This window comes from Triplophysa rosa, linkage group LG25 (genome assembly GCF_024868665.1).
Source record: "Triplophysa rosa linkage group LG25, Trosa_1v2, whole genome shotgun sequence".
Classification (NCBI taxonomy): domain Eukaryota; kingdom Metazoa; phylum Chordata; class Actinopteri; order Cypriniformes; family Nemacheilidae; genus Triplophysa; species Triplophysa rosa.
Window position 1 is genome coordinate 13,123,755 of NC_079914.1, and position 16,213 is coordinate 13,139,967.

Genomic DNA, 16,213 nt, shown 5'->3' on the forward strand with positions numbered 1-16,213 from the left:
GGGCTTATACAAAGGGACTTTTTGAATCATGCGGGGAATCTGAAATGGGGCGATTGTCCTCCGTCAGCCTCTCCGTCTCTGTCCTCGCACACTGTGTTTGTGCACTAATGACTCTGCCATTCGGCGAGCTCTATGCTGCTGGTAAGTTTTAATCTTCCCCATCAGGAGAAAACGGGACGGATTTCACTTAAGCTGGGAGGACTGCCACCACTCACATGGCTATTGGGGGAGTGTTTGAGTGTGTATGTGCGTCAAGAGAGAAACAGAGCACAAGAAGCAGCTTGTAGAAGAGGGTGTGTGGTTATGTTTGAGTATGACCCGCACATTTTTTTCCTGACACAAACACACACACACACCAGTCTCCAGGGCTCACCGGGAGGTTAACAGTTGCCTGCAGCATTACGTGCTAGCTAGGGCACGGCATGCACGCGCACACACAAACACTCGGCAGCTGAGCTTCCGCACGACTGGGCAGAGCGGCCACAGACGGCAAGCTGTGTTAACCCTTTCAGCTGCTAACTGAACCACACACTCAAGGGTGTGTTCTAACACAAACACACATTCTCTCACGCTAACTGTGACACTAGAGCCTGCTTGACAGATTCACAGTAGGGGAGCAAGAAAGGATAGAAAAAGAGAGAGCAGGAGAGGGTGGGTGGGTGGGTTAGAGAGAATCGTAATTAGAGAGGCGTTCATGATGACCGAGCAAAGTAGGATGCAAGTGCTCGCCTAAAGCCGGAAATGTAAAGCGGATTGCAGGGAACTGTGTCAAATGCAATGACAGTAACTAGTCGGTGAAGATTCTACAAGAGGTGTTTAAATTATAGCCCTCTAACTTCTACTTAAGATTCCTGAATGAGTCTTAAACAATGTTGTGTGAAATACAATGAAGTGTGAAATGGTCCAAAATTGCACAAACTTTCCTATTCATTCTAACAAATGTACAAGGAGTGTGCAACTCACCTGCAGCGCTCGCTGTTCCCGGCTCAGTTTGCTAGAGTCCGCATACAGCTCGGTTGTGACGCATTTGAAGCGGTCGCCAACGTAGCCTGATGAGTTGGCTATTCTCTTGGCCAGGCTGGATCTCTTGTTTTTAGACAATCCATGTTCTTCTTCCTCGTCCTCATGGGACTCGTCGTCTGCCCTATCCTTGCCCACATCCACATATTGTCGATTAGCATGGTGCCGATCAACTTTGAATTCTGCTCCATCGGCCCGAGCCCTTTCGCCTGATGTTCTGGCACACCGCAACGTCTGCTCCTCCAACATGTCTGGTAGTGGGCTATGCTCAGATGAGCTCTCCTCACCCTGGCTATGCACAGGGGAGTCAGCCTGCGTCTGAGGCCGAGGTGAACTGCATACCTCTGGCTGCCACTCTGACTCAGCTGGCCTGGATATGGCGGGCTGGCCGGAACGCAAGATCTGCATGAGCTCTGGCTCCTTACCTTCAGAATTACTGCCACTCTCCTTCCCAGTCCCACTGCCGACTGGCTTAGCTGGCTCTTTGCTTTTGGCATCAGTGACACTATGTTTGTCTGGCTCTGGACTGCCATCTGTGTCATCGTGGACCAGGTCAATGCAGACAATCTCCTCCTTATTCACTATGTGATGCTTGCTCGGAGTCCTAGAGCTGTGAAATTCTTGCCTCTCAGATTTGTAACCCATTTCGGTCTCTGCGATGCTCTGGCGCTTATATGGAGGCTCGTCGTGGTGCCAAGGCTTTTCCAAAGGCCTGTGTCTCAGTTCTAGACGCTCAGAAACTTTGTGGTCCAAGGGCAGGTGGGGAGACATTAGTGGGTGAACCATCTCTTGTGAGTCGTGGTAGGTCAGATACTCTCCATGGCTAGGTGGGATTCCGTAAGGGAGACCGTGTTTGGGTGGCAAACGTGCTGAATACAGACTGTTAGTGCCGAGAAAACCCGGGTGAGGGTACACTGGCCCTTTTCCAGGCAACTGCAAGTGAGGGAGAGACAGACTCTCAGGTACTGGATATGAAAGATATCTGCTAGTATATGCTAAGCTGGGAGGAAGATATGTTTCACCATGAGTCATGTAGAGGTGGCTTGGTGCATGTCCGTTCTCTAAATGTGACTGCTGGTGCTTGAAGCCAATTTCAGGCATTTCAGTTTTTTTTTGTGTTTTTGAGGGCTTTGTAGCTGAGGGGTGACCATGGTTATTAGTTGGAGTCTTTTCTGGTGGGGTGGGAATTGACTTTGTCCATTCACCATTCACCTTGGGGGACGGTGAGGCAGATGATGGCCGAGATGTTGTAGTTATGACAACAGGGGCAGAATTTGGGACTGAGACATTGTTTTGGTCATCAATTCTGGGACAAGAGGAACTTCTTGACTGTGGCACTACATGCTCAAGATTCTTGTTCTTTATGATATTGGAGCCTTTGCTTTGAATAGCCTCAGAGTTGACTGTCTGGGTAGGACTTGGCACCACCCATGAAGATGACAAAGTGCTAATTATCTCAGGTCTTTCTGGAGTTTTAGAAGTGCTAACGGCAGAGGATGACGGAGAAAGAGTTTCTTTCAAAAGCTCCCTGTTTGGGGGAAGCCCATAACGAGAGGTGGGGGAATAACCAAGTTTAGCTAAGGCCTCTAATTTGGATTGATATCCATTGGGAGGTCCTTCAAAGTCCATGATTTTAGCAGATAGGTCTAAAGGCTTATCTGCTGGGTCTTTGGTAACAGGGCCGTGTTTTTCAGGTGGTTTCTCAGAAGAGATCTTAACAGGTGAGCTGCTGCCTTTTCTTTCATTTCCTGTACCTCTGGTCGACTCCTCTTTGGCTTTAGGTTTCTGGGTAACGGGCCGAATTGGGGAGCGTAGCTCCTGGGAAATGTTGGTAATGTACGTAGGGTGAGCAACTGATGGAGAGGATGAGGAAGATGAGGAAGGACTCCTGTAAACAGGCTTTTGAAACTCAACAGTGCTGTCCACAAGAGGTGGAGGGGGTGGAGCTGCAGATGGCTGAGGGGGGCGTGGTGTTGGACGGGGAGGTTGCATTGTGTCTACTGATATGGAACTGGAGTTGCTGCTAACTCCAACACTGCTACTGCAGCTTACATTACTGCTAGTACTGCTCGTGTTTTTGCTGGATGGGGTCCGGTTGGATTTGCTGTGGCTGGCACTGTTTCCACTGCTGTTGTGCTGCCGGTCACTAGATGACTGGTGGTGAGCCTGGGTCTGCTGATGTATGTTCTGTTGCCCAAATGCAGAGGGCTCGTGGTGAATCCGTGGGCCCATGCTCTGCATGGATTTGTCCTGGTGGTGCATCATCGGTGACAGTGCTGTAGGGGCGACAGTGGCGGTGGGGATCCTGAGAGGAGGGGCGAGGGGTGAAGATATGGGTGTAGGAGGATAGGGAGGCATGTAGAATAAGCGCTCGGCACCAGCTGCACTTCCTCCTGCACCTGCACATAGAGACTGGTATGCCAGATGCTGAGGAAGGTAAGGTGGCTGTTGTGACAAGATTGATGCTTTATACATGTTTAAAGCAGCATATTTACTGGAGTCTATGAAAGGGTACATTGCAGCTTCATGATAGGGATTCATCCAGGGAACCCGCAGATAGCTACCACCATTCAGGCTTAGTTCGGGAGCTTTGTCTGCTTGTATGATGCATCTGTCCAACCCTAAAGCATCTGCACCCGTCCCAGGCATAACAAGCGTCTTCTGAATCCCCGGAGGGGATGTCTTATAAAGTCCAACGTAACTGTTTGAGGTCTTTCTAGTGTCGAGAGACATATCTGGTTTGTAGAGCAGGTCTGGAATTCGGTCACCAACAAAGCCCTTTTCTGTTGGTAGGGTCCGGATTCCTGTCGGATAAACCATTCCTCCATGAACACGGAGACTTTCCCGCATCAGGCTGGTCCGATCGATGCCGAGCGCACTGAGAGGGTTCATTCTGTAGGCTGTGCTCGCATCCACCTTAGACAAAAGAGCACAAAATGGTCATGGTGGGGTGAAGGGAGGGTAAAAAAGACATCAAACAAGCAGCAATAAGGCCCACACAACAGGCAGAACAAAAGGGAAATCTAGATTAACAACAGGTACGATCCATCCAATCTTTATCTAGAGATAAGATTCAACTTTCACTAAACGCGAGGGCAGAATTAATCACTGAAATTAGAAAGTAAATAATGTGGCAACCAAAAAAATGTAATAAAATATCAAGGGGTCACGTCACACACATTTCATTTTTATATTAAAAGCAAATAAAAAACATTGTCTAATCTCAACGTGGTTCATTCACATTTTTCTCAGGTGATTTTCTCATCACCTTAAAAAAAACTAACAGTACGTCACAACGCATTGGACTAGTCAAGGTCACAACAGGGGAATGCGGAGATCATTCTTAAATGTCAGCCCCAGGGAGTTTTAATGTATGCTTTCAGAGCAGTCAGGCAGACAGCATAGATCCCTCTTTCCATCATACATGGGAGATACCTGAGAGTTAAATTATGCCAGTTCTGCCTTGTGCATTCAGAAAGAGTACATCTGTAAACTTGTATTTAAAAAAGTTCATATATACATACATTACTTGGCAGCTTTTATTTTAGGAAAATATATGGTGTGTCTGTGTAAAGTGTGCAAGATGCTTACCATGCTTTGAATGAGGACTCTATTTCTCTGTTAGTTCTCAACAGATTCTCTGGTCTTCAGCATCTCAAGAATAATCTGTGCGGGGGAAAAAAAATGGTTTTCAACTCTTAAGAAAAAGACATTTATTTTCGAGATAAAAGTGCTGTTTTCACTTCAAGATAAACAAAGATGACTAGGGGAAAAAAATCACAGAGCAGAGAAACTAGCATAATGCAAGTGGAGAAAGAGGACATGTGAAACGCCCTGGCTCTTCGCGGTTAAGCCTCAGGGAAGTTTCTCCACCTCAACATGCTTTGGTCTCAAAGAACGTCATAGGGCCACGTGCCTTGTTATCTCAAAGCGAGGGCTCTGATAAGGAATCCCTCTGCGTTCCATAGTCGTATAAAGCAAAGCAAGGGGAGGGAGTGAGGGGGGTTTCATCATTACAGAGGAGAAAGCAGCAATCAAACCCGCCTCCCCCCTCTCCTCAAATACTGCCGCCCAGCCTCACGGCTTGGCAAGACATAACAGCAGAGCGCTGTTGGGTAGGCGAGCCGCGCCTCTGTTATTGATGGCTCTACAGACCCCAGATTTCAATAACGCAGCCCCGGAGCTTATCTAGAGACGTGGCCACAGTTGCTGCCATTGAGGGAGTGATGCAGTTTGCCCTCTGTCATCAATCAAACCAGCCTACACACACACACACAGATGTGCATGCGTCACTTCCATAGCAACCTGTCGCAAAACAGATTCAATGCATAAACAAAAGAGATTTATAAAATCAAAATTCATCACAAAGCACCTGCATTTATGCAAACAGGAGGGGTTCCATGACAAAAATAACGCTGGGTTTTATGTATGTTAAGCATATGCACATTTACAGCTCACCCCCAAAAAAAGAAATTACAATTTGTTCATCCTCATGTCATTCAGAACCTGTATATGACTTTTCATGAGGAAAACAAAAGATGATATTTTGGAAAATGTCTGTATATACAATGGAAGTCAATGGGTGCCAATGTTGTCTGGTTATCAACATTCTTCAAAATATCTTATTTTATGTGCTGCCGAATAAAGTCATATACAAACGATTTAATTATTCGATATTTTCATTTTTGAATTAAAAATCCCTAAATATAGTTACTTTCTGTCAGACTTTCACACATTTGGCATAATAATCAAACTTTACAAAATATAATCAAACATGATTTTCATAACACAGTACTTTACACCGCATACACTGTAAACAATAAATATGTTTCGATTTTACACTTTGAAGGTCTCTAAAACGCAGCAAAAAAAAGACGAATGAATAGTGAAAACAGATTTCTAGTTTTCCCCGGGACATAAAATTGCCCGTAGCTAAAAAATTTTTTTTCCCGTTCCCGAAACGTGTGCCTCCCTTCCCCCGGTCTGCCATGATCTCAAATGCTAATCCGAGTCCGACTCTGCCGTGGCGAGCGCACCAGAAACCCTCTCGCTTCAGCCATTCAGTCACGTTCTCTGTACTCTCATTTTCCGTCCCCTCTGTGACCCGCTCTTTCATTGAGCCAGCGGGGGCGCGGACATTATGCATTTGAGGGGCGCTTCGGTAAGAAGGCTACTCACCCCCCACGGAGGAAAGAAACCTCCGCTCTCAAAGACATCAATCACAAACCAAGCGCGCCGGGCGCTTTGTCTGCCGTTTAATGCAGGTGAGACGACACGAAACCGGGGTTATGTGCGGCGTTTTGACTTTGTTTCTAATTACACTGGCTTCCAAAATACCCAGAAGGACAGGTCCCCCCTCTGGGGACGTTAACATGGGGGGGCATTCTTGCGTTCACGAAAGCCAGACGTAGCGCAACTGAACGGAACGGGTTTTGAAAAGCCGTTTCCTTCTTCAAAACGCAACGCTGTTATGGCGCAAGACTGATGACGCATTGTACAAAGACTGAGACATCAGTACATAAACCAACGCTTAATAAAAATATAAAACAGAAAACATTAAACTGTGCTTATAACAAGAGCAGAATTGGTTTAGCTTTAACTTTATCGAGGTACTTAAGGAAACAATCCCTTAATTTTGCTGCGCGTAATGCGCAGCGCACGCCGAAGCTAGTAGAGCATAGGCCTAGCTAACGCATAAAATTAAAAGAATTAAAAGAAAAAAGAATGCTGCGTACAGAATGTGACAGCGTGACAAGGAGACGCCAAGGGCACGACCAGGAGTGAAAGCCGCCGCTTCGGGTCAGTGTTGACAGAAGAACACGAGACGTAAAGCGCGCGGAGAGAGCGTGAAATGTTTAGTTCCTGGGGTGTGAGGTTTTGCAGTAAGGACTCCTGTGTGGAGAAAGAAAGGCCGCTGAGATCTCGACGTAAAAGCTCCCGGTGCCCCACCACAGCCTTTTAACTGTGGCAGATCGCCAAGTCCATCGTCCGCCTCGCCGAGACTTTCTACAGCTCCTAAAGTGGCAGTAGAATGTTTTATAATATCCGATAGCACAAGAAAGGAAGGCAAATGATGTAGAAAACATTTTGGGTGAGATTAACACAAAAACAAAGGATATTCAAAACAAACGCTCATGCGCAAAATGCTATAATCACTATGCTATATATGCTTATATCCTTTATAATACAGCTCCAGCACAATATAAAAACACAGTCATTAAAGAACCAAAAAGCGCGACATATTAAAAGTGTCTATTTGTTAGGCCTAAATATATAAAAGCTTATGAATATCATTTCATTTCGGAATTTAACATGTTAATACGCGATAAATAGAGATAAACAAAGACCATTACATGAACAAAAACTACTACTCTTCTTGTTAAAAAACGCATATACAAATGAACTAAACTATTTAGTAACATTTTATTAGATATTTTGCGGACCTTTCTAAAAGTCATGGCTTTTTCCAAAATGTATCCAATAAACGTTTCTTAGTCTGAAAAACGGCCTATACCTTTAACTAAGGCAGACTGACAGCATCGTTAAATCTAAAGCACACCTTTTCATTCAACCTTGAGAGAGAACTCAATGGGCTTTTTTAGCCCAACAGTCCGATACGCATAATTTAAAGTCCGGAATAACAAACAAAACTTTTTTGTGTGTTATATGCGCTCGTGCATCGGCTGGCCCGTTATGGAAAAATGAACGCAACGAAACAGGGCGCGTACGTTTTAGACGTAACTTGTACAAAAGAGTTTATTTGCCTGCAGACATTCAGCTGCGAGAGACGATACGAACTGCCCCACGCGCTGGCAGCGCTCGCATTCCGCGTGCGGCCCCCGCAGCCATTCTCTTTCTGTCTCTCTCTCTCTCTCTCTCTCTCTCTCTCTCACCTCCCAGTCTGCCTCATGCGCTGCTGTAAAATGGTGGGTTGCTCGCGTGCACTCTAGAGACTATAGCGCTGAATCTCGCCAAGCCTCTTTCTCTCTCCCTTTCTGTGTGATAGTAGAAATCGATACGAGCTGGGTTCTTGGAGATGTTTAGCTCTAGATACCCAAAGAAAGGTTGTTTTTAGCTCGTGCAGGAAGAGATGGGACAAATGGGGTATTAGCTTGTCTGTCGACCCCGTTTTCACTCATTAGGCTTGGTAGCACAAGTGTTAATGGGCCTATTTGAGACGCATTATGTTCTTCTCTTATGCATGCATGTGCAACAACACGCGAATGCAGACGGAATTTTTTAAACAACTAATATGATAAACCATTAGGCCTACTTGTTCAAGGTGTGTGGTTTATTTTTTATTAGTGTTAAGTATTAATTAATTAATTTATGCGTCAACAGGTTACAAACGGTTTGCCAAAACACAAAATCAAAAGATTTTTGTTTAAAGTACAGAAGTTCTCATTTTGGTTCAAAAGAGAATTTCAAAGTTCAAGAGTGACGAGGTGTGTCCCAAACCGGAATAAGGTGCATTTCAACTAAGATTCCCAGCTTTCAATACGTGGGGAAAAAAGAAACAGCGCAAACAAAACCAAACAATGTATTCGTGGGTAGGCGTCGCTCCGGGGGCACGCAGCGATCCGTGCGCGCCGGGGTTCCTGCTGCGGCACAAAAGCTCGGTGAAGCGGAGAGAAGAGCTCTCCCGTTTCAGTGCGCGTCGTCCCGCGGGACCGCTCGGACCTGGAGGAAACTTCAATCAAACCGTGACGTCTCCAGCGGGAGCCAAACAACGAAAACAGATCCGGGCGCATCTCTCCGCGCTCACGAACTAAACACTGGCGAATAAAAGCGAATGAGATGCCAAGACAAAAGCAAACTCTGGCAACGCGATTCAAGAAAAGAATGAAATTCCACCAGAATTTCAGCTCGGTGATACCTTTTGAGATATATGGATTTGGTGAAGGTGTTTATATGCGAGTTTGGCTTTTGGCTGGGTGGAATTTGGGGGGTGGCCACAGTATTTTTGTGCGCATTAAGCACCATTCAAAACACAACACTTCTCTTTCCTATATCATTTTCCAACAGTACACCACCAAAACCATCTCAACTATTGACCATATTAGGCTGGTCTTTAATTTCCTATTATTTGATCTCTTTCAGTAACCTCAAATGCATCACAAATCTGCCCATGCCTCATTCATGGCCAACATCATCACTTAAAATATTCTGGTAACTGTGGCACCGGTTTAACTCAGGCCATGACTTGGGTTTACACCCGCGGGTATGTATAGAGCATTACAATACGGGTCAGACATGTCGCACTTTCTCTCTTTCAAATCTGACGCTGACATCGGAATATAGGCTGGTCCGTCTCCAGACAGGCTCCGTGTGTAAGGAGACCGTGCAGGCGTGAGCTCACGCTGAGCTGCCTGCTATAAATAAACACACCCGGCAGCCGGGGGTCGCGCCGGGGGTGTGCACGAAATAAACGCTGGAAAACAACCAAGAAGCCGCACAACGAAAGCAAAAACGTATATGCACCGCGCTATTCAATACTTATTGTGTACACAATGATCTGCCATTGTAATTACAACAACAGGTAGCCTGCGTCACCAAACACATATTTAAAGTATATATAAAATAATATTGACAGCAAAACTAAGTCACCATGCGCACGCGTAGGCCTTGAGAAGTGCGTTAGAAATCCAAGTGCGTTTCACGTGACTAAAACATTGATTAAATTGAACAGATTTGAATTTAAATGTAATAATTTAACACATGACAACAACCACTGAGCAGATTGTTTGTGCTTTTATAAAACTAGAAATTGCAGCTGTAAAGGTTGGAGAATTTGGTGTGATTTGTAACAAAGTAAAATGATTCACTGGTCACGCACTTGAAACTTGACTGTGTGATTCAAAACCCTGGAAGCCAAAAATATGAGGTAGACGTTTAGGCAAGCCTGTAAAAATATGGATGGCTCGAGAGTTCTCTTTCCACCGGGGTTCATTCATATGCGCTCTGGCACGATTGATTTATAGCGTCCACGGCGCTTTAATTACGCAGAATAGCGAGACGTCTGTGAAAAATTAACTAGAGGTTTGACTACAGGAGTAGTAGACTAGTAACTAGAGCGGCCTAACTTTGAGCAAGAGCGTGAGCAACAATATCTTAAGAGTCTTCGTGAGCTCAAACCACTTTAGCCTGTAAAGACTTTTCATAAATACTAATTAGTCATTCAGTGTCGTTTATCCGAGATAATTATGCGCAACACTGAGACACACTCAGCTGGGCAATCTGGGGGTTAGGTGTATTCCCCACTATCACACATAATGAAAATTGTTCAGACCAGCTATTGTGGGGTTATCGCTCACTATCCTGGCACTTTACCAAAACGCTGTTTTTATTTCAAGATAGCCTAAGGGTGAGTGAACGCTCCACTCTGTCTGTTAGAATGACACGACGGTCTCGGTGACAAAGTGGGTGAAAATTTCCGGGTGGGGTGAAACAGCGCGGCAGAATAGAAAACTTAACAGGTTAAAAAATGTCCAAAAAGATAAGACATGTCCTTAAACTGGCTCTGTGACAGATTATACAGTGTAAGTCACTTCCCCTCCGTCCCGGACAGACATCGAACAACTTCGTGCGCAAGAAGGTCGTCAAGTGTCTCGAGCAACACTTGTATTAAGAAAAAACAAAACAGTTTAAGCAAAACAGTCTTCCTGAAGACGCTCCTGGACAACGCATGCCACAACAAAGCTTTATTTCATTTTATAATAAGAGTCAAAAGGCGTCTATTTCCTTTCAGTCGCTAACAAAAAGAAACAGAAATGGAGGTGACCTCCAAACACGTATATGTTTGGAGGTCACCTTCATGTCTTGTTTTTATGAGCTTGAAAAGGAACTAGGAATTATGTATTCAATATATTCACAAGGTAGATAACATGCAAAAGGGCGAGGCTCGCGAATCAATAGGGCTCTCGCTGCGTATCCCATTTGGAAAAAAGTCTACGCCACCGTGAGCGCGCGCTCGCCCGCAAGCTCTCCGGCGTCGTATTACTCAATACGAGAAATGAACACACGTGAATTTCACAGAAACCAACAGTTCCACAAATCTACGATTTGTTTTCGCTTTGAATAGGCGACGTGAAGCAACGCGTCTGGCGAAAAAGGTCAGCTACAAAAAAGGAAAGTCCCGTAACCAAGGGAATGGTTAACTGAAAACAGTCCGCGGACAGATGGAAAATCAGCTCATTTAGATGGGGCAGCATTTCACAGAAAGCCTCGATATCATCACCCAAATATCTAAAACCAACAAGAAAACCAGCGAGAGATCGCATGAACATCGCCGCGGTCGCAACAACACATGCCAGTCACGCGAGACAAAGATGTTGAAAACTTGTTCGCAAAAGCAAATCCTGTCATTGCTTAACTCACACCCAGAGAGGAACATAATATCAAGACATTTACGTTTTAAAAAGTCCTGGATAAAAACAAGAACCCCTGACGTGCTTTCCAAAGGTCCGCACGAAACTGATCGCACGCATTTGCCTACAGCGGACAATGTAACGGAACAAACAAGCAGATAACGCATGGAAATCATCAATAGTACAATGTTGAAATGTCCTTACCTGAATGTATTGATGTCTGTCTTTTCCTTTTCTGAACTAAAGAGTGGAGAGTTTTCACTCTTTAAAGAGCACGGGTAATGTTTGCGATATGCAAATATCCCCGTTAAAACAAAGAGGATCGGCTGCTCCTGTTGAAAGCCGCATTACCGTATAAATAACTTAATCTGGTAACCCTTGTTTTGTCTTTGTTTTCAAAAAAAGTCCTTCAGAAGTTCAGAGTGTCTCCGGACTTGCCGAATATGAATATCCACTCCAACAAAAACTGTAAGCACACGTAGAGGATCCATATACATCCATAGAGAGGAGTTCAAACGTAATTCCCTTGGTTGGCTAGAGGACGCCGACTCTGACATGAATGGCGTGAACGCACAGGTGGTGAAAAATCCCCGTGGCTCCGGTTGAACTGAACTCAGTCTGTTAAATGACGCCTCGCAGCGCCATGTTGGGCTCGGGCGAGACAACGAGCTACGCCGAGAGAACGACAGCAATGTGTGTGCGCGTGTGTGTTTACGCGGTCCGGTCCTCACACGCACGTTTGAGTACCACCGGCTGACAAAAGCACAGCGCGAATTCCCCTTTCTCACCTTTTACCAAACGGACCGAGACTTTGGCGTCCACGGGAAAATTCGCCTAGTGTTTGTCCCGGTTCCGATATGCGATATCCCTAACGCACGGCGCGCTCTCACGACTGCTCTATGTGTGCGTGTCTCTGTAAGCTCGTGCGGCGGGGAATGAAAGCTGAGCGCTGCCTCGATCTCGATTCGTCTCTCTCTCTCTCTCTCTCTCTCTCTCTCTCTCACACACACACACACACACACACACACACACACACACACACACACACACACACACACACACACACACACACACACACTACCCAGAAGGCCAGTCGGGGGAACAACCGCAATTACCATAAACCCAGTAGGCTGTGCTCCCTCCGCACGACTCGACGCGCCGTGTAAAATGCAGTGAGGGAGGGGAACGTTTCGCGCAGCAGAGCGCACGGGCTCCGTAAACAAAATTAATCGGCAGTGCAGCTGAGAGGCTTCTGGAAAACCACAAAACTGTATTTTGGCCAATATTTTAAGGAGGGATGGTGTGGGGGGATTTATGGGATGTTTTAGGCATAAAGCTAGAGAAAATGTTGTGCATTTTATTTGTCCAAATGTTTTTTAAAGATTATTGTTTTCATTTATAACGTAAAAACATATAATATAACAAAAATATAAAACATAATATAAAACATAAAACAAAAATAAGTGAAACAATAAAACACGAGGTGGTTCCAGAAAAATATATAAATGCGTAAAAACAAGATTTCCCTAAACTAGGTGAATTAAATGTTCAAGCAAATGGAGCAAAAAAACGTTCTTTAAACTTTTTTTTCAAAGATGAGCGAAAATTCTCAAATTATTCTTATTTGTGCTAAATTAAAGCGAACGTTTAACTTGAAAACGATTTCCTTCAATAATCAATCCATGTTGACACAACTTGCATAGATCTAGAAATAACGCAGTATACGTTCATATTCTACAACACGTGTCACTACTAAAACATAACAAACGAAAACTAGCCTTAGTTAAATATTAGTAAGTTTAATAGCTACAGATCGTGGTCACTGTTTTTGTCAAGCTCTAAAGCCGGAGCGGGGTAATCGCGCAGAGGAGCTGCGTGCGTAAAAGGATTGCTCGGGGCTTTGACTGAGGATGTATTGGCCACCGCCTGACGGGTAAACCCTTCCCCCACACGCAAGCATCATCCCCGGGGAGGCGACCTGGAGGTCACCACGCTGGGGAAAGCGCGTAAAGAGCTCGGGAGCGTGCACTTCTGCACACAGGCGAACGATTCATGCTTTGGCAAAACTAAAAGGTACCAACGGTGTAATGTAGATGTGTATAGATTGTAAGAGATGCAAAAAAGGTTGGTCACGTAAAAGTTGGCCTTCTGATGCTTCTATTTTACTGAGGAGGAAATTTATTAGATTAAAAAACATAGTTGCAAGTATAAGTGTTACACTTTTAATTTGAATAAACTTTGAACTTTAAGTCTGTGGATATGATTAATTTAATAACATTACTAAGACTAACGGTACAATAAAACTTGAAGGAACATTTGTTGAAGGAACAAGTGACTATTGGATAACAACATGTTTAACAACGTTTTGGTAAAACCAAAAATACAAATTTATTCCTAACAATTTAAGAAATTGTGTTTTGTTTATCTAGTGTCAACCGGTAGCACATATGACGTAAATTCAATCATAACAGACACCATTTGATGACTGTGAAATGTATGATTCTGCGGAGATAAAAAGAGAATGATAATGTCATCTACTGATAAGAAAGTGACAACGCCTAAAATGAACTTGATTTGAAGAGCAAAGCTTAATTACTGTGTACATTCCAGAATGTTTATTCATTTAATCTAACTAAATGGATCTTTTTAGTCTTTTTAAGTAATTTTTTTAGTCAACAAATGTATTACCTTAAAGCCTCTGGTTCACATATTTGGACAATTGGCATCAGCACAGGACTCCAAAACCCCCTAAACAAACCCAGAAATAAACAAGCCATTAGGCCCAAATTAGTGCGTCGAGAGGACTGCGAGCCTTGGACATTAGGATTCTTCAGCTGACACAAACGCAACCCATTCATTAAAATCTAAATAAATAAGAGGCGAGTGTGGTGGGGCTTTTGTGCTGTTGTTTAATCTGATCTCGTCAAGGCCGCCCCTACCTTCCCCCATCCATTTATACATGCATGGGGTCTCTCTCCACCCAGCCTCTCCAGCTCTCCATTGTGTTTAGTGCCCGAGGCGCTGTGCTTCGCCTATTTCGCGGAATGAAAGACATAGGAAGGAGAAGAGACGAGCGGGCGTCTATCAGCGCCTGTACTAATGCGCGCTCACCGAGACTTGTCACTTGCAGGCGTGAACTGTCACTCAAAACGATCAGACCGGATTAAGGGTTTATACATTTATGTTGCGCTCTATCTATCTATCTATCTATCTATCTATCTATCTATCTATCTATCTATCTATCTATCTATCTATCTATCTATCTATCTATCTATCTATCTATCTATCTATCTATCTATCTATCTATCTATCTATCTATCTATCTATCTATCTATTAATAATTTACATCCTCAAATGGATGACACAGAACTCCTCTGCCGCGATTCCCCATCAGGGTCATTGTGTCGGCTGTGTCCCGTTGGGTGGGCCGATGCCTGGGTCACTCTAATTGTCTGCTATTGAATTACCTAATGGAATGTGAAAATCAGAGGAGGCGTGTCACGGGTCGCGCTCAGCGGCGGCTGCGCGCTCCACTCCCGCCGCGAACGGAGAACATCCGCGCACCGCCGAGCTATTTGCGAAACAAGCCAATACGCGGGACAGAACCCACTGAACACAAAAGCCTCCGAGGACACGAAATGAGAAAAACGGATTGCTTTTAAAATCACCATATTGCAGTTCATGCACTGTGTGGATGATATTCTGGTGTTTGTTTCGGACTAAAACCCACCAGCCAAACTATATTTGTTGTCTAAACCTTCTAATTCATATTATTTTATATGATTTAAATACATAAAATTAGCCTCCCCAGTCGTTATTTTCAATATTTAGTTTTAATAATCTGTTTGTTTTTTCTTTCTTTTTTTAATATCTCACTAAATACATATTTTAGGTTACTAATGGAAATCGAGGAGATATATTGCATTAGAATTCACGTGTAAGTAATCTCATAAAGACCCTGGCTGGTAAATGATCGCTGCTGCCCAGAGATAACGGGGCCGAGCGCTGAAGCCAGTTATTGCGCAACCGGTAAACGTAGCCGATACGCGCTCGTGTACAGCGCTGAGTGACGTAACTAGAGCTCCTCCAACTGGACGATGGTGGTATTACAATTAAATCTTCAGGGTCGGAAAGCGAACGAACAAAAGCGGTAAAATGTGTTGTTGAGATCTAAGCAAGAATCTTTGGGTTTGAATTGTGACTTCAATTGAACCCTGCTGAAAAAAGACAATACAAATTATGATGACTTCTGAATTAGGTCATAGATTGATAAAGATTAACCAAGTGTATTTATCAACTACTGCATGAATTATACATCGTGATACTGTACTATTACACAGCCTTATTGTTGCAATGAATTTATCAGTTTAACGTTATACATCTGATTTAATAATGATATAGCCCACCTGCGAGTTCGTAAACTGTAGAAAACGCTCTTGAGTTTACGTTAAAAGCTTTTACTTTAAAGAAAAACTTAATTATAAGTTGAAGTCACTCACTAACATGTAAATGTAAATCAAGTTACCGAGAAATACTCTTCCACGGGGAATTCTGCAAACATAAACAGACAAGCTGCGTGTCACGTGCTCACCCGGGTTAAAGGTCACCGGTAAAAGCAAGCTATCGACATACATATTTAAGACATAACAAACAATTAAAAAGCTGACAAAAAATGTTACAAAAAGTTCAAAAAAGTAAATTAGCATTAAAATCCCAAAATTCTACACAATTTGTTTATCTTTTGTTTTCGATATTTTCGTAATAGCATCAAAATAGAAGTTATTATATTCTTTGCATTTCAAATATAAACAACATTTCAAAATATA

At 43.9% G+C, this 16,213-nt stretch overlaps 1 protein-coding gene across 4 annotated transcripts in view; it reads right to left on the reverse strand.

Annotated features, from left to right (window-relative positions):
• bcor (BCL6 corepressor) overlaps positions 1-12,723 on the reverse strand; it is a 38,625-nt gene extending 25,902 nt beyond the window's left edge. For 2 of the 4 annotated variants that reach the window (XM_057325264.1, XM_057325262.1), the window contains exons 1-3: positions 11,592-12,723; positions 4,612-4,686; positions 964-3,936 (exon numbers count right to left, since the gene is read on the reverse strand). In XM_057325264.1, coding sequence (XP_057181247.1) covers positions 964-3,936; positions 4,612-4,614 — 2,976 coding nt within the window. In that variant the 5' untranslated portion in view covers positions 4,615-4,686; positions 11,592-12,723. The remainder of the gene's footprint in view (positions 1-963; positions 3,937-4,611; positions 4,687-11,591) is intronic. The other 2 variants (XM_057325263.1, XM_057325261.1) reach the window with 1 other exon arrangement.
• Positions 12,724-16,213: the final 3,490 nt, after the last annotated feature.